The 17,774-nt window shown below is 50.0% G+C and overlaps 6 protein-coding genes across 6 annotated transcripts; all 6 read left to right on the forward strand.

The window, feature by feature from the left end:
• Positions 1-317: 317 nt before the first annotated feature.
• Positions 318-1,347, forward strand: ausA-0 (Non-reducing polyketide synthase ausA; the record flags this gene model as incomplete). Its single annotated transcript, XM_032037342.1, has 3 exons — positions 318-420; positions 475-764; positions 820-1,347. 3 exons carry the CDS (start codon positions 318-320, stop codon positions 1,345-1,347), a joined length of 921 nt encoding a protein of 306 aa, XP_031883960.1.
• Positions 1,348-2,837: 1,490 nt separating this feature from the next.
• On the forward strand, positions 2,838-3,737 carry mdlC-0 (Benzoylformate decarboxylase; the record flags this gene model as incomplete). Its single annotated transcript, XM_032037344.2, has 2 exons — positions 2,838-3,221; positions 3,297-3,737. The coding sequence occupies 2 exons, from the start codon at positions 2,838-2,840 to the stop codon at positions 3,735-3,737; spliced, it is 825 nt and encodes a 274-aa protein (XP_031883761.2).
• Positions 3,738-8,282: 4,545 nt separating this feature from the next.
• Positions 8,283-9,678, forward strand: amdR-0 (Acetamidase regulatory protein; the record flags this gene model as incomplete). The annotated part of the gene is made up of 5 exons (XM_066153563.1): positions 8,283-8,322; positions 8,379-8,576; positions 8,628-8,911; positions 8,963-9,138; positions 9,189-9,678. 5 exons carry the CDS (start codon positions 8,283-8,285, stop codon positions 9,676-9,678), a joined length of 1,188 nt encoding a protein of 395 aa, XP_066007073.1.
• Positions 9,679-10,539: 861 nt separating this feature from the next.
• On the forward strand, positions 10,540-12,039 carry CGGC5_v016738 (Lysine biosynthesis regulatory protein LYS14; the record flags this gene model as incomplete). Its single annotated transcript, XM_032037345.1, has 1 exon — positions 10,540-12,039. One exon carries the CDS (start codon positions 10,540-10,542, stop codon positions 12,037-12,039), a length of 1,500 nt encoding a protein of 499 aa, XP_031883760.1.
• A 1,024-nt stretch (positions 12,040-13,063) lies between these two features.
• yanF-0 (FAD-dependent monooxygenase yanF) lies at positions 13,064-14,749 on the forward strand (the record flags this gene model as incomplete). Its single annotated transcript, XM_032037346.1, has 3 exons — positions 13,064-13,189; positions 13,255-14,180; positions 14,242-14,749. 3 exons carry the CDS (start codon positions 13,064-13,066, stop codon positions 14,747-14,749), a joined length of 1,560 nt encoding a protein of 519 aa, XP_031883762.1.
• A 1,614-nt stretch (positions 14,750-16,363) lies between these two features.
• On the forward strand, positions 16,364-17,762 carry prlR-0 (Pyrrolocin cluster transcription factor fsdR; the record flags this gene model as incomplete). The annotated part of the gene is made up of 3 exons (XM_032037347.1): positions 16,364-17,253; positions 17,312-17,633; positions 17,685-17,762. 3 exons carry the CDS (start codon positions 16,364-16,366, stop codon positions 17,760-17,762), a joined length of 1,290 nt encoding a protein of 429 aa, XP_031884070.1.
• Between the last annotated feature and the right edge of the window lie 12 nt (positions 17,763-17,774).

A 17,774-nucleotide genomic window follows, 5' to 3' on the forward strand; every position in this document is an offset into this window, starting at 1 on the left:
CCCGCAACCAGACCATTTTGATGGCCAAAAACATCTCAGAAATAGCAGGCAAGGTGTGAGGGTCACCTTCTGGCCTAATCTGGTGAGGCATTGCAACAAAGCCCCCGGAACGGAGTCAGTCTCCAAACTTGCCTGATCCCCGGGATCCGGAATTACGTCAAGGTTCAGAGAGAGCCATCGAAAACTTGCCTACATTATGCTATGTGCTTCAGAGTCAGAATTCAAAATAATTGCCCAATCATATACACTGGGACTTAAGCAATCATTGACTTACGACAAACAAACTATACATCGTTGTGAACTTTTCAAACAACAATATGGAATTGAACACATACACATACAAGCATCTTCAAGGTGCGGATTCGATCGAAGCTGACGTTTACTTCAAGCACGGCGACTCGAGCAGCACGAAGCCTATTGGTACGTACGATGAGCAATGATGCTTTCGACGATGACAAACTGACAAACTGGCAGCCATCTATTACCACGGCGGCAATTTTGTAGTCGGTGACAAGGGCATGATCAGCCCTCAGTACATCAAAGTGCTTCTCGACCTGGGCTTCGGCGCAGTGGTATCTCCCAACTATCGGCTCTCTCCGACAATCTCAGCATACGACGGAGCAATCGCAGACTCCAAAGACGCCTTCTCATGGGTGCAGAACGACTTGCCAGTCAAGCTAGCCAATGACGCCGGCATTATGCTGGATGGCGAGCGAGTCGTGACTTGGGGTCATTCTGCGGGAGGAACGCTTGCTCTTCTTATGGTATGTGGTTTGGTCCTGTTTTTCAACATCGTCCGGTAAACTCACGTTGACCTAGGCGTCGATGCCCAAACCTCCCAAGGCCATTCTTGACTTATTCGGCCTCAAGTACATGGAAGACGAGTCTTTCGACGAGCCTGCAAAGATACCGCCCATGGACCTCCCAGATGTGGAGTTCAGAAATAAGATATACGAAGACAAACCACCGCCGACATCAGCCCCGCCTCCCTTTGGCCCAAAGGGACCTGACGTCTCGACCTACCGCGCTACCTGGCTCATGGGCAAGATGAAGGACGGCACTTTCCTCCGAGAGGTCGTGTCGGACGGTAACTATGACAGGGTAGAGCCGGCTGGTTTGTTCTCGCCGTCCTTCCCGCCGACTTTCTTTGGGCATGGAGGGGCTGATTCGGCGGTGGATGTCAAATTGGCGAAGAGGGCGCACAACGCTCTGAAAGCGGACGGGGTAGATACGCAGCTGGTGGTTATTGAAGGTGCGGACCATGGTTTTGACATCGGAAAGATGCCCGGGGATCCAGAATATGAGGCTGTGATTAACGGGTTGAAGTTCCTACGAGCATACGTATAACTCAGGGCACACCTGGCTTGGCTTGAGCCATCTATTCTTCAATGAGGAAATCGACTGAGCTTTTCTCTGATGCAATCAAATATTCTGCATGCCGTTATAATAAGATGTGGCCTTACGGCAATCTCCTGGCCCCAGCTTCTCGCCGAGCTAAAAGCTCCCATCAAGCCCGGGGGACATGAACAAAACTCTACACGAACGGACAGAGTTATTATTCTTAAGTAGGATCATCCGCCCCACCCGCCTCGGCCATCTGCTTATATCTACCTACCCTCAAACATTTTCCAAAACTGTTTGCCAATAAGACCCGACGACACGTTCTGAACCACTCCAAACTTCATGGCCAACCTCAACGTAACCGGGGGGTCCGAGATGTACACCGCCGCAGATGCGTTCTTCAAAGCATTATGGGACGCAGGTGTAACGCACTGTTTCTGCAACTTTGGCTCTGATCATCCTGGCGTGCTAGAAGCAATGGTGAAGGGCCAGAGAGAACGCAGGGACGCCTTTCCCAGGATAATCACATGCCCAAGCGAGGCACGTATTCCCCAGCCCCAGCAACCTGAATCACTGGGAATACTTATGGTTGTGGTAGATGGTTGCCATGTCAATGGCCGATGGGTTCGCTCGCGTTACCGGAAAGCCGCAGGTCGTCATAGTCCACGTCGATGTCGGCACCCAAGCACTAGGTTGTGCGGTGCATAACGCATCCGTTGGCCGAGTACCTCTCTTAATCTTCGCTGGCCTATCTCCCTTCACTATCGAAGGAGAACTGGATGGGTCTCGCAATGAGTATATTCAGTGGCTTCAGGACGTCCACAATTAGAGGGCGATTGTGGAACAATATTGTAGGTACACCGGCGAGGTCCGGTCTGGTCTACATATCAAGGTAGGGAGAGCGTCTCGCTTCTGCTACATGAGTTGATTAGAACTAAAAATGCGATAGCAAATGATCAATCGAGCTCTCAGCTTCGCCGCGAGTGACCCAAAAGGCCCTGTCTACTTGTGTGCAGCCAGGGAAGTTCTCGACGCCAAGATACAGCCGTATTCCATCGATCAAAAACATTGGTCTTTCGTGGAACCAAATGCACTCAGCCTGGGAGCAGTCGAGTTAATTGCCAACTCTCTTGTCCATGCCAGAGAGCCTCTTATTGTCACGGGATACAGCGGCAGAGACACTCGTGTCCCGGATGAGCTCGTAAAACTTGTCACGGCTGTTCCAGGGCTTCGAGTCCTTGACGCAGGAGTGAGTGAGATGTGTTTCCCAGGTATTCTGTCCATGTTTCCCTTTGGAGTAGTAGAGTAGCTGATACGTTTTTCGATCAGCGAACCACGTCAGCTGGCTCGGCTGTAGTTACGCCGGAGACGACAGCATCAGGACTGCCGATGTCATTCTCGTCCTTGACTGCGATGTTCCGTGGATCCCGACTAGATGCAAGCCAAGAACGGATGCCTGTGTCATTCACGTCAATGTTGATCCACTGAAACACAACATGCCAGTCTTTTACATCAACGCTCAGCATCGATACCAGGCCAACGCATTCGTGGCCGTCACTCAGATCAACGACTACATTGCTTCCAATGATGAAATACTATCCGTCATCACTTCGCCTCTCTACGCCATGCGCCTGTTGGGCTTACAAGAAGCCCACGCCAACCGCATGATAAGGATCGCTGGTGAGGCAAAGCCTTCACCTGAAGGCTTTTTCGGCACCCCGAATTTGATGGACCAGCTGCGAAAGGCCGTTCCAAAGAATACAATCTTCGTCGTCGAAGCAATCACCAACACCCAGTCGGTCGCAGAGCAGCTTCGATTGACGACTCCTGGCTCCTGGTTCAATAGTGGCGGAGGTGGTCTTGGTTGGAGTGGAGGAGCGGTAAGTACACAGTGTAGATTCAGATTGCTCATTTAAACATCCAGCTAATATTCAGCTTAACCAAAAAAAAAAAAGGCTCTCGGCGTGAAAATGGCCTCAGACTTTACAGGGTCGAGACAGTTCGTCTGTCAGGTCGTAGGCGACGGTTCCTATATGTTCTCCTTTCCGGCATCCGTCTACTGGATCGCACAGCGCTACAAGATCCCGATTCTCACAATCGTTTTGAACAACAATGAATGGAACGCCCCGAGGAACTCCCCGCTCTACATCAGACCGGGAGCTTCAGCTCTCAAAGTTTCTAGAGAAGAACTTAACATCAGTTTCTCACCAACGCCGGACTACGCGGGGATCGCTGCCGCAGCTGGACGCGGAGAGGTCGGCTGCTTCAGATCTTTCAAAGCTGGTGATTTAGCGGAGACGTTGCGCAAAGCTGTTCAGTGTGTCTTAGAAGGACACAGTGCTGTGTTTGAGGCACAGTTAGACGGTCCAGAGGGCAAACACATGGAAGGCAATTAGTCTTCGACTAGGCAATATTGGGTATATCCAGGAAAGGCCTCACACTTCCCCGTTCATCAGGTTGGACTTCAGCAACAGATTTTGAATCAAGAAAGCTCACAAGCTCTCCATACTCACTCATCATCTTCAAGAGACAATAATTTTGCCATTGAACTGGCTTGTACACCCAACAAGTAAACATGTGTAAGGATACTGTTTTGCATCAGGTATCCAGCGATAGTGCCGACGACATCTCGCCTTGATTTGACGCTACAGCCTGGCCAACTCATGATATAGACATTCTTGGTGTTGCAAGTGATTCGCGATACAAGAAGCGAGATCAAAGACGCAAACGGTGAGAGACAGACTGAGGCATACTGAAGACGGTGTCAACTAGGCCACCCACCCGAAATGCAACGGCATCAAAATCCAGACGGAAATCACACCCGTCGGAAACTACTGTGAACTAGCCAAATAAAGCCAAGGAACCACAGGTCGGATCCAAGGAGCAAACATCCCGGGAGCACCGCAAAGTGTCGTTTGGGCTCAAGTTTTCGTCTGATTCTCGACGCCACGGAAAGTCGGCATTGAACCTTCACGGAAGGCTTCCTGTAGTCAGTGGTTCCCGGCAATCTTCGCTCGGAGGTTAATTTCTACTTTAAGATCCAAAGCCTTAACTTCAATGTCCCCGGGAAGTCTGTTGCATTCCACTTTGCCACCTGTTCCGTGGCATTTGGGACCACCTGCACTGCGGCGACGGACATCCCAATGCCGATGTTGCCATTGAAGTGACAGTTTGTCTGTCTCATAGCTCCCAGCGCGGCTATGGCGCCGGCGATGGTGGTTTCAGCGAGGACAAAGGTTTGTACCTTTCTGGAGCCGCGCCCAAGAGGAAACGAAAGACTGCGGTGTGTACTGCGGGGGCTGCATTTCAAGGTGGCAATCTGTCAGCTAAGACAGTTTGGGAGAAGGATTGGGGAAAGGTTGCCGCACTTGTGCCAGGGAAGAACTGGTCCATTATCTCCATGATCACGGACTTTTCGGCTCCACGATCGATTTCGAATCTGATTTCCATCCTCTTTTCAAAATACCCCGACTCAAAAAGAACCCAATTAGAGGATCTAGAGCTTCTTTCATTCCGGTTTTGTTGTTCTGCAAGTCAAAGATGTTAATACACCTGTTTCTAAAGGCTTTAACAACAATGCCAAGTTCAAGAGTCGTTAATCAGACTCAAGCACGTCGGCATGCCTCGAGACCGACCAACAGTGGGTCATAGACAGATAGAAGCGACGGCAAGTCTCAGAGATTTGAGCATGTCTATGACTTGTTCTTCTTCACTGCTCTGGCAAGATCGCGGAAGAGTCTGGGTACTGCGTCGACGCGGTGCTGGGCGCAGCACATGGAGCACTAGATGAGGATGTGAATCTTGAGCAGACTGATTGAAGAAGCACAGGGTGCTCAACAATGATACCAGGGGCAACGTTTCGGATACTGCCAGCGTCTACGTCTTTGAGCTGACGTATAAGATCGACGAGGAGGTGGAAGTCGTAGGGAGCAGCATCTGGTGTAACATTGATATCGGTGAAAATGGAGTTGAAATTCTTGTCCTCGGTTGCGATCTTATTGGCATAGGTTTTGCCTTTAAATCTGCGTTTTTTCCGAATTACTTCACTTTGACGATGAATTGACGATGGCGTTCGTTCCTTGGTCTCGCAAGCATAACTTGACCATTCAAACACCCCGTTGTCGAAGCCATTCCAACGCGTTGAAGGGTTCCAGACTTCGTTCCATGGGCTGAGCAATCCACGGACAAGACCCAATCCAGAAGCTCAAGTAATGCCAACTTGCCAATCCTATCCATCCATTGGGCCTAGCTCCTGGTTATTTCTTGGGTCAACACTAACGATGCAGTTTGACACGAAGCACGCGCTTATGGTCATTTTTGTTTTGTGCCCGACAGACGCAATGAGCTGGCCAAACCCAATTAAGCCAGTGGGCCTTCAGGCTGAAAAGCTTAGTTGAATGGTCACGATTCGAGGGCACTGATTTCCACCAATGCTTACAGGTACTCGGAGACGATTTCCAATAATCCGCTGGTCAAGAAGCCATGTGACTCCTAGAAGTTTAGCCTCGAACATCCGTTCCGCGGCATCACAAGTGATGGCAACAAACGGTCTGGTCTCTAAAACTTGCAGAGTCGGGGAGCTTACACCCGGAGGATTGCCATTAATTCCTAGATATGGCGGAAAAATAATGCTTAGACGCTGGCAGTTTCGCGAGGCTCAAGATTTCTTGCGCTTCATAGGTGATGGAGAGCGAAGAGACGTAATGCACCATCTCGATTCGGAGAAATGATGAGTGCATAGACACCGCTAAACTGGTTTACTCACCTTTAAAAAGACTGATGACATGTAATCACTGACCGAGTGCGCAAAGGCGGAATTGGAGCAATCCAGAGTCTGTCTTGTTCAGATATGGTCTGCGTCTGGAAGATATCGACAGGGCCAAGGTCAACACGGTCTTAGGCCTCGTTCAGGCGTCGTTCGGCGAGGCCGGCTTCGCCAAGGTTCGAGCGGCGATGAAGACTAACAAGTCTCTGGGATAAGCCTGTCATAAGCAGGCTACTCTGAACGAATGCAGCTACTTATATGACCTTTCCAACCATTTGGAAAGTCGTTCAGCTGACCTTGAGTTCTGCAGCTTTCCGGTTTCCGGCACGGCTTCGAAAACTGAGGTGTGGGCTTACATGATATTTGGACATCACCTCTACCTTCATGCTTTTGTTTTGCGACGCAGAATGTTCATCGACCCTGTGTTGTTGGATGCGGAGCCGAGCGTACGTATGCATCCAATACTCAATTTTGGCCGTGCTGACGTTTTCTCAGATAATTAACAAAGAGCCTGGTCAAGAAGTCACTCTCTACGCGCGAGAGAGAGCCAGCAGAGTTTGGAATTGATGCACTCTCTTAGTCTGGGGATCTAAAAGGGGGTGAAAAGAGGACCCCCCCCCCCACCAAAAAAAAAAGAAAAAAAAAAAAGAGAGACTCAAGTCTACTCTAAAATATTTGATCCATCGATGCTCAAAAGTCAGTGGAATCCAGCAGATCAGGTAGGTGTCATCCAACTCTGAAAGCAGTGGGGCTCATCTAAAAGATAACAGAATAACCCTATATGAAGGTGTTTAGGCATTCGACACGACAGACGAAAAGCAGTCACTGCTAATGTCCGTTGTGGGCGAATTTCTCGTGTTTTAGCCTGCTGGACCGCTCAATTTCCGAGGAAGGCGAATTCGAGAATACTTTGCCGAAACTTACTTCTTGTGCATAGGGGAGGTTGGACCCTCAGATTCGTTGCACTAACTTATTCCAAGCCCGGTAGCGTCGTTTGGGTTCCAACAAAATTCAGGCGTGTTCTAAATGGCGAAGAATCCGATATGGATCACATCCACACCATTCAGAGACTTCCGAATGGCAATCACTACGGCAGAGATCTCCTGCGGTTGTGTGGAGACGGGTGAGAGGAGTACGAGCAGCTCTGCCAGGTCTGGCCCGGTACAGGTGCCGCGAGGGATTGGCACTGACCAGGGTTCTCATCTGATGTAGCTCTGCATTAAACATATTTGCCATCTCCGCACTTCATATCTGTTTGACTTTGTGAGTATGATGTAGGGTAAGCCGAACGGTAACGCCACCGGGATTTATGAGCTATCCGTGAGCGCGTCGCTCGGGCTCGCAATATAATGTGAAATATCCCCTCTTACCTGCCTTGCTCGTATCGGATGGGCACGCAAAGAGTATCGCTCACCATGTCCAGGGACAATACTCCTCCAAGCATCCGTCCACAACGCGCGAAGCGTGTAGCCCGGGCGTGCGATTACTGTCGCAAGAAGAGAGTCAGTGTCTTTCACTCGTTCTACGTCATGGGGGAAGCTGACTTGTAGGTCGATGGTAGCTAAAATGCACCCCAGATCAACGACCCTGCTTCAACTGTCAATTATATCGCACTCAGTGCATTTCCTCTGACAGAAGACTACGCGCGGCTGGAAGACAAACTAGAAGGCCCTTCGAGATTGAGCAAGAAACGGTAACAGCCAACAGCACCTTGGAGTCGACAAATATTCATGATGATTCTGGCCTAAGTTTATCTCTAAGTTCAGCAGCGGACTCGAGTTCCATGTTTGACGACAGCTTGCCTGGCCCAATTGTCTGGCCCCGAGGAGATGCATTCGAAGCGAGTCCCGAAACCCATGATTTTGGCATTGTCCTACATCAACTTGGTATTGGAGTGTCGTCCAACGTCTGGGATATCGATGGCACGTCACCAACAGAGTTGCCAGACCTGAGCAACACTTTCGAAGGCTGTTGCATGGATGTCGGCGGCCCTTCACCTTCTCAACATCCGCTTTCCGATAGTGGCGCGACCAGCCATCTTTTCTCCACATCAGCTCACGTCTTACCGTTCGCCAAATCGTCACTAAGCCTGGCAAACGGGAAAGTGCCAAATATCGAGGCGTTGACGCGGCGCAGCGAGAACACTGCATCCCTCCAGCGAACGGTATTTCCTTCAATGTACATTCGGAAAAATGAAAGTCGGGGGCACTACGTCGGTAAGTCGAGGAAATCCAGTCAACGCATACAATCTATTCATTGCGTCCAATCTTAGGGTTAGGCTCTGTTGGTGCCACACTTGCGATATGCCTTACGGATGGCCTGAAAAGTCAGCAGCTTCCTCTGAAGTCTGACGGCCTGGACTTTCTTATTGAGGCCGGGCCACAAGTTGACGAGGCCGGGTTGTCGTCTCTCTTTGACATTACAAGCCAAGAGTTACCCAGCAAAGAAGCCGCAACGAAGTGTATACAAGGTTGAAGTCTCCCCGATAGTGAAACAATTGCTGGATCTGACTCATTCTCAGCCTTTTTTGAATGCGTTGCCTTTTTCTTTCCAATCATCGATAGAGACATATTTATGTCGCGTATGGAAATGATGTACACGCCGCAGAGACCGAGACTCAACGCTCTCGACTATTGTCTCTTTCACCTCGTCGTATCACTGGGAGCGCTCGTCCAGAGACGTACTTCAACACAGACAGAGGACATGGACCGAATTTACCTATCTTCATATCAAAAAGCCTGGACCATGATGTCAGACGCACTGGCATCTCCTTGTGAGACCAGCTTGCAGATCCTCATACTCCATGTCGGTGCCTCGATCGTCGCCCTTTACCACTGATCATGCTAATGTTCCCAGATATTCATCCACACCAAGTCTGGGCGAGAAGGGTTCGCCTGGGTCTTGTGTGGTCTTGCCATCAGAGTCGCCCAATCCTTGGGTCTACATCAGAAGAGCCCTACAGATATGGGGTTCTCAGAGCGGCGGATCATCCTTCGTAGTCGCCTCTGGTGCATATTATTTGGCTTTGACTCGTAAGCTGTACAAGTCTCAATGCCCTCGCTGATCGCTAAAGTCAGAGAAGGAGTCTCTCACTCGTTCAAGGTCGACCTCCTGGGATCTCGAGCGGCCTTTACGACAAGGATATATCTTACCTAGACGATTCTCAAAGTGAATCACCTTCTGGGCCGCCCAGTCGTGCGCAAATGTCGAATTGGTGGTATAAGCTAAGCCAGATACAAAACCAGTACTGTGCCCTGATGCAAACCAAGCATTCACTTGTCTCCAGGCTGGACAGCATATCAGAGGCAAACCAGCGCCTCGAGGTGTGGAAAGACAGCCTGCCATCTTCGTATCGCCCGGACGGAACCATTCTAGTTTCTCCAGAGAACTACTGGCACGTCGTTCTACTCCACTTAGAGTATTTCAATTTCCTGCGCACTATTCATCTCGCTGGCACCGTCCTGAGGCTTTCTTGTAGCGGGGTAGCGCACCAAAACTCATCTGAATACCAAGCTAGCGAGGTCATCTGCGTTGAAGCTGCAAGATGTTTCATCAAAACATTGAACAGGTAAGTTCCGTTCCATCAGAATCGCATGATGCAACGTGCTAAAGTCAACCAAAGCAGCTCTACGGGAGACATAGCGGCGAGGAAAGGGCGCCTGATCGGGTTTGTCATGTTATCTGATCAAAGTGATTCCACCCATTCTGACCCGAGCAGGTTTAATTCGACTAACTACATGTCTGCTATTGCAGTTCTCTACCGGAGCATCATGCGCAACCCTTCTAACATCTCATCACGAGCTGACTTGGAGTACCTGCGTGCTGGGAAACTGCATTTGGAGCACGATTGCCCTATAAACATTGCTATTCCCAGTATAATCAAATTGTTCAACGATATGCTCACTACTGCAGAAGAATATGTACAGAAACGCAAGTATTGTATTATTTAGGTAGTGTAGGTATATTGCTTAAGTATTACTTCTTAACTAGTGAGGTTGATATTATATTATCATGGTAGTAACTGAATGACGCTTAATATCTAGTATTATTTTCAGTTATTTTATAATAAGTGTTAATCGAATTCTTAAAATAAGATTCAGTCGTGACTGAAGCCAGTCAACAGACTGAATATGTCGGATCTGTCGCGTAAAGCACGACGGTCTTAGTGATGCCGATGAGTCCACTTCGGCTCGGAAGCCGGCCCCATGCCTGGAGCCCCGACCCGCAGATCGTATCCACCGGATCCGTATTAGCGGAATGGGGCACTATTGACCCGGACCGCAGCTAAGCCCCGTTGTCTGGACACAGCTGCTGCCTAAAGCGCCAAGATCAAGACTGCAATCAACGGGGTCGACGTTCTCCCTAATTACTTCAGATGCTTCGTCATATCTTCTTATACCACACGGCGCCTTCATTCAAGCTTGTACACCACCATGGGTCGAGAAACTCAGACCTCAACTGGTCATCCTGATTCGAGCGTTGCCGGAACCGCAAATACAAGGACCACAGAGACTCGGCGATCCCACAAAAAGTCTCGCAACGGGTGCACCGAGTGCAAACGTCGCCATATCCGCTGCGACGAGCGCCAGCCGTCTTGCGCAAATTGCGAAGTCGCAGAGCGTGCATGCGTCTTCCCGCCGCCCAAGGTGGGCAAGCAGAGGCGGAAACGAGGGCAACAGCGTCACGCATCGCAACAGCAGGGGCGAGAGACAATAACAAGCCCAACACTACCCGATTCCAACGAGGGCAATGTAAACAAAATTGACGATGCGGAAGAGCATAATACACAGACGCCGCTGGCCATTCATCAGCAAGACAGCCACTCGGGACTCGGCCCAGCGGTAGATCAACCCATCATTCCCTTGTCGTTGGAGCACGGTGACCAACCGTCCATAGCCGACCTCGAGCCTACCACTTCCTATTCACCTTCCGATTGCCATCCCGGCTTGATAGGTGTACTAGACGCGGCGTCCAAGGCAATATTTACGCCGCAGCACATGATTTTGATGCACAACGCCCACTCAGTACCAAACTTCACCGGGCCGAACCGAAGCATAGTGGACATTGCCGTCCGCCACGCTGTCGACTCACCGTACCTCCTCGATGAAATTCTCGCCTTCACGGCCTTCCACATGGTTCATCTGTATCCTGGATCAGCCGTCTGTCTTCAACACATGGCCACAGAGCTACAAACACGCGCTCTTGCCTCCTTCACTCTCCTCACAGAAACGGTTCCCAAAGATGACAAAGCTACTGCCGTTCCTCGCTTCCTCTTTTCTGCGATCCTAGGCAGACATGTTCTTGCCGACACTCTCGCGCACTACCGCTCTGACTTCCACACTTTCATTGACCGACTCGTTGAATGTTTCAATCTCAATCGCGGCATCACCTCCGTCACGCCTCCGGCCAAGGACTATCTATACAACTCCGAGATCCAGCCCTTTCTCAATGTCGTCCTCGAGGCCCACAAAAAGATAGTTTCTCCAGGAACCGAGTGCGATCCTCTTACTCGTCTTTTGGATGATTCTGACCTGAGCGAAACCAGCATGAAGGCATGCCGTCATACGATTGAGCTTTTACAGTGGTCCTTCGACCTCTGTCGAGGCCTCGATGAAGAGGAATATCCCTCAGCGGCCTCGTCGTTTTCTGTGAAGATAGAGGGAAGCTTCGTTGATATGCTGCGGAAACATCGACCAGAGGCTCTAGTAATTCTCGCCTACTATGGCGTATTGTTGCACCGCTGCCGCAGCTTTTGGGCCTTTGGCGATGCTGGCGCCTCAATGATTCGCGCTATTGCCGGGCACCTGGGTAGCTACTGGCAAGGGGTGCTCGAGTGGCCGCTGCGTGTCATTAAAACGGAGTGCAACTCGGGGCCCGTAGCTGAGGCGACGAGTCCTGGCACTCTTACAATGACATCGCATGCATCACAGTGATTTTCGATGACGAAGCACATGGATTTTGGCTGATCATGATTATGCAAACTTTGGGCGTTTCTACTTTGCTAAGGATAGCTCTTAGGGTTTGTGGATATAAAAATATCATTTGAGGTGGACTTCATAGAAAATATGGATGGGTACTAGACATCCATGATGCACACTTAATTAGGCAAAGGCAGGAAAATTTTCGAAATGACATGGCGCTCACCTTGACTAAAATCCAGATATCATGAAGGAAAATGATCCTGCAGCCTAATTACATCGTTGATTTGCATCGCCCTCAATGCTTTTTGTTCGGAATTCCGTTCGCTGGAAACGTCCAAATTACGCGTAATGATTCATACGTCTTGGTTGCAGTCTATGGTGACTAGGCGATTTTACTGCTAGAATACGCGTATTTTGTGTGAACAGATCGAGCTAGACGGAATGCTTAGCAGAGCCTGGATCCTTTTGATCTTAGAATACAGCCACCAAAGTCTCACTATGAACTGCTTGGGCTAAGTGACAGAAGTATAAATCGACATTGATAACTTGAATACACGTATTTTGGACATTTCACAAGTACTTGGATTTGTACTAAGTCCAAAGTCTGGTCAGACTCCCTCATGGCCCTTGCTATTGCGCGGGCTAAGCACTCTGACTTCCATATGAGGTACCGCAAACCGGTCAACTAGAAGCGATGCTACGCGTAAATCTGCTCTCCCCTTTGCAAGTTGAACCCGACATTTCTTGATGCATCCTTAAAAGGTCCAGTTCTGACTCCTTCACAACAACACAGCCCGCCAAGCTAACAACATAGCCTACAACACACTGACCTGAGCGCAGATCTGCCAGCCTCACGGTGATCCTCACCTAGCGCGACGCAGAAGTGTGAATGTTGGCTTGCCTTCTGAATTTTAAACTCACATAAATACAGAATGCTCTGCCAGTGACTCTGTAGCAAAATATCCAGACAATCTACCCTAAAAAGCTTCTCATCTTCATCATAATTTACAGAACAACAAATTCAAGCGCTTTCACGATGGTCATCACACGATTTTTGAAGTCAGCAAGCACCACGGCTGCTGCACTACTCCTGTTCGGCAGCGTGCAAGGACAGCCATCAGCAGCAACAAACAACACGCCAGAGCTCTCGGGCTTCCCAGCAGTATGAAATCCCCCCTCCCTTTTCCCCGAGAGACTATGCTTCAGGCTTTTCTAACATCAATCCAGTGTGACGCACTTGTAGCCGCCAATCTATCTCACGCTGTTCACTTCCCGTCCTCCCCTCTATACCGATCCCTCGTCGAAAGCTCCTATGCCATTGACACGCGCAAACAGCCCTGGTGCTTCGTCCTCCCAAGCACCACAACTGAGGTTTCTACGACTCTCACTGCTCTGCGCTCCGCCGGTGGCGGTGCCGGGGACTGGCACATAGCAATTCGCAGCGGCGGGCACGGGGGCGATAACCAGAACAATATCGCCGAGGGCGTGACCATCGACTTGACGCACCTCAACGCCACCACGTACGATGCGACGACCAACGTTGCGAGCGTCGGAACCGGAGCGCGTTGGGGTGCAGTCTATGCCGAGTTGGAAAAGGACGGAGTCACCGTTACGGGCGGGAGAGAGGGTGTCGTTGGCGTTGGTGGGCTCCTTCTCGGCGGCGGTATCTCGTGGTACACGGCGCGTACAGGCTTCGCTTGCGACAGCGTCGTCAACTACGAGGTGGTTCTGGCAAGCGGCACGATTATCAATGCCAACGCATCCGTCCACTCCGATCTTTGGCGGGCTCTGAAAGGAGGTAGCAGCAACTTCGGCATCGTCACTAGGTTCGATCTCGAGGCGTTCCCGGCTGAGAATTTGAACATGGAGACGAGGACGTACGCTCGGGAACACTCCGACGAGCTTATTGACGCGATTGCGGATTTCGCTGGTCTGAATCAGTCAATGGCGGACAATGCATTGATCTCCATGATGACCTACGACCCCAAGATTGAGGACAGCACAATTATGGTAGTCGAGGTCAACACCAGAAACAAGGCCAACAGCACAGCATATGACGCCTTCAACCGTATCCCACTCTTGCAACCGCCTACCACGAAATCAGTGTCTCTTGTGGAGGCTGCCAATAGCACTCAGCTTTCCGGCAAAAATCGGTAAGTTGATTGACGACATCCTGTCCGCCTTACGTTGGCTCAACTGACCGTCTTATCACAGGAACGCTGGGGCCGGAGCTCTGACCATTGTCAACGACCCACGGGTTATGCGCTACTGCTTCGAACAGTATAATGGTATTGTCGATGATATGAAAGCCCTCCTAGGACCGAAGAACTTCACTACGATCCTCGACTTCCAGCCGCTCCCTTCATACTTCGCAGACATCGGTGTGAAAAAGGGCGGGAACATGTTTGGACTCGAGCGAGACTCCCGCAACAAGATCCTCTTCGTAATGGGAGTGACTCTGCTGGGTTCTAACAGTGAGGAGCTCTATCCCCGCGTTTATCAACAGGTTGCGGCTATGAACAAGAGGGTCGAGGATTTTTCAAAGTCGATCGGCAGCGACAATGAGTTCAAATATCTCCCCTATGCTGACTCGAGGCAAAATGTTCTTGGGAGCTACGGCGAAGCCAACGTGGAGCACATCCAAACAGTGGCTAAGAAGTATGATCCCAACGGCTTCTTTCAGCGCCGTGTGCCCGGCGGCTTCAAGATTAGTAGGGTCTGATGGGAAAACCTCTTGCCCTGACAATAGGCCAGTACTCAAGATCATGATCTTCCATAACCTCTTATTGAGAAGTTTTATAGTTGGTTTCAACGGCTTGTTTTGTCTTCTATGAGATCGACTTCTTCAGCAAATCTTATGTTCTATTCTAGCTCCCTTGTTATATAATGTTGCTATTTTGGCGGATAGTTCTAGTTGGGTAAGGGAATAACTCCCTTTATTGTGTCTACTAGTTTGTTATATCTTGATAAGCCTATTATACCTATCCTCGCTGTCGTCTCTGTCGTCCCTGTCCTTACTCTGCCTTTTATTCTTGTCGTTGTCATTTGTCGTCGTCATAATCACTATTACGATCTATGCCTACTGTATGCCCGGGTGGCTGGGAATATCCGCCTAGACGGCTAAACTCTGATTGTAAATTTGTTTTCATTTTCTCTTCAAGCCACGTACAACACTCCCAGTGCGATGGAGCTCAAATTTTCAATGTAAATATCTAGTTAAGTCCATGTCTCACAATAGTGGCAGCTAAGATCGAAGAATTTTTATTCCTGTAGTAACCGTAACTAGCTCAAATGTATGTCGTAGTTGTTTGAGTCTCACCAGACTTCTGTTTTCGCTCTGCTTATGTAACATCAAATCTAGCGGGGAAGAGCAGGGGTTGATTGGCGGGGTGGACAAGGAAGGCCCCAGGAAATTAATGTGAGCGTTGTGAGCCCTGTCCCTTCACTCATCTCGCGACATCGCGTCAGTTCATGGCTGTAGAGTCTTCCATCAAAGTCTCGCCTTAACTCCTCCTTGCCATCCATCTCTAATAGATTATCAAGTCGATTAGAAGCAAAAATTTGAACCTTCAGTACCTTACTTATTATGACGAACCAAGATATTTCGCACTACACCAACACGTTTCGAGTTACCCGGCCCCATCGGATCGTCCGCAATCGGCCAACCGTGTCTTGCTCCACCTGTCGAGCTCGGAAGTCGAAATGCGATAGACAACAGCCCTGCGGCGCTTGTCAGAAGCGAGGTCACGAGGACACATGTCGCTTCAAGCCTGCCCTGAAGCGGCAGCTCGCCTCATCTTCTGTGGGGGGCAATCAGAATGGAATCAGAATCGAGCTGAGACAGATGCAACATGTGCTTCAAGGCCTTCTCAACCAATCCGGTCAGACCCAAACCCAAACCCAACCGATCAAAGCCGGGAGCCAGCTGGAGATTCCCTGCCATCAGTTGATGGAGAGTATCAGCCGCATTCAACATTTGTTAGAAGACGACGGCCGCCCTAGAGTCCTAAATACTGCCCTGGACGAACAAGATCTTCCGGACCTGGTACTTGCGTCCTTCAGTAAAGCCACTATAAGAGATATAATAGAAGCTTTGCCGTCCCGCCAAGTTTCTGACAGAACAATATCTGCCTACTTCAACGCCAAGCATTTGACGGTTCCTTTCATCCACACGCATCAATTCAGAAGACAATATGAGACCTTCTGGGGTGACCCCGCCGCTGCGAACCTCTTGTGGGTCAGCATCCTCTTCTCGGTTCTGGCCACTGGGGCTGTCGTTCTAGGTGCAAAGGCAGCGTGTATCTCTGATCCACATCACCCTTCGGCCTACGTCACCATGTCAGCACGGTGTCTCGTCGCAGGCCAGTACCAGAAAGCTACGGAGTTCTCGGTCGAAGCCTTGGTCATGCATGTTCACTCGCGTTCTTTCCAAAGAAGCAACAAGGACGGCGACATGTCTCAACTACATGCCTTTGCTCTCCGCTTAGCACAACGGCGATGCTATCATCAAGAGGTAGACAGGCTACTGCTGACTATCACACCTTTCGAAGCCGAGATGAGACGCCGAGTGTGGTATGTCATTCAGTATTACGATGTAATATTATCCCTCGAGCAAGGGCTGCCGCCACTTATTCACGAGGATACATTTTCTACCTGTCATCCAACAAATACCACCGACGATGACTTTGACGAAGATGTCATCTGCTTGACACCTCGACCGACAGAAGAAGCCCAATCCATGCTTCACTGTGTCTACATCTCTCATCTATTACCAATACTGCGACGCATCATTCGCCATGCTCTGGGTTTCAAGACATGCACCTACTCAGACGCCATGTTACTCAAAGCCGAATTGGAGTCGTGGTACGCATCGATCCCGCCTTGCTTACGCATACGCGCTATTAAGGATACCTCGTTCACGGACCCGAACCACACTGTCATGCAACGCATCATGCTCGAACTCATGTATACCATGGGAACTGTCCTCCTCTACCGCCCGTTTCTCGATCTGATGCAACTAAGTAATCCCGAGTGTCAAATGGCGCTGAACGTCTGTCGGAGGCTGGCTGTGAGATCTGTCGGGGTCTATGTCGAAGTCGATCATGAAATCCAGGAGGGCGGAAGACTATACGAGGATCAGCCCATCGCCTCGGGCTTGTCGGTGAATGACTTCTTGATAACGACGATAGTGGCACCCCTCGAGTTCTTCGGTTGTCCAAACTTACCGTAGGTGAACCATCCGTAAGGCTCATTGATAATTATTTGAATACTGAGCTTTTCAAAGGCCAGGTGAAGAGGATCATATCATCAACCTGCTTCAAACAGCAACGCAGCTGTGGTCCAAGAGATTAGTTGCCTCTACTCATGTGCGTGAAAGCACGAGGCTGCTCCGGCTGATTGCGGCAAAGGCTCAAACGGCCAGCCAAGGACGACGCCACGTCCCATACCCGGTTCCAGGCTCATCCACTGCTGCCGAAGCAGAAACAGAGCAATATGGACATTTGGCGCTGCAGCAATATCCCAGCGTGGAAGAAGGATATGCAGAATCGGACATTGATTTTGAAGTCGGACTTATTGGCTGGAGCAACGATGTGGAAATTGACTGGGTCAGTTAGCAGCTCTGCCAACTACAAAATGTATTGCTAATAGGAATACAGAACCCGGCCAATTTTTGTCTCGACTTTGAGACGGTCAATCAAGCAATGTCAAGGAATCCGTTACTTGACACTCAGTGAAGCAGATAGCCC

Source organism: Colletotrichum fructicola (assembly GCF_000319635.2).
Source record: "Colletotrichum fructicola Nara gc5 chromosome Unknown KSG_Nara_v1_contig11, whole genome shotgun sequence".
NCBI classification, from domain to species: domain Eukaryota; kingdom Fungi; phylum Ascomycota; class Sordariomycetes; order Glomerellales; family Glomerellaceae; genus Colletotrichum; species Colletotrichum fructicola.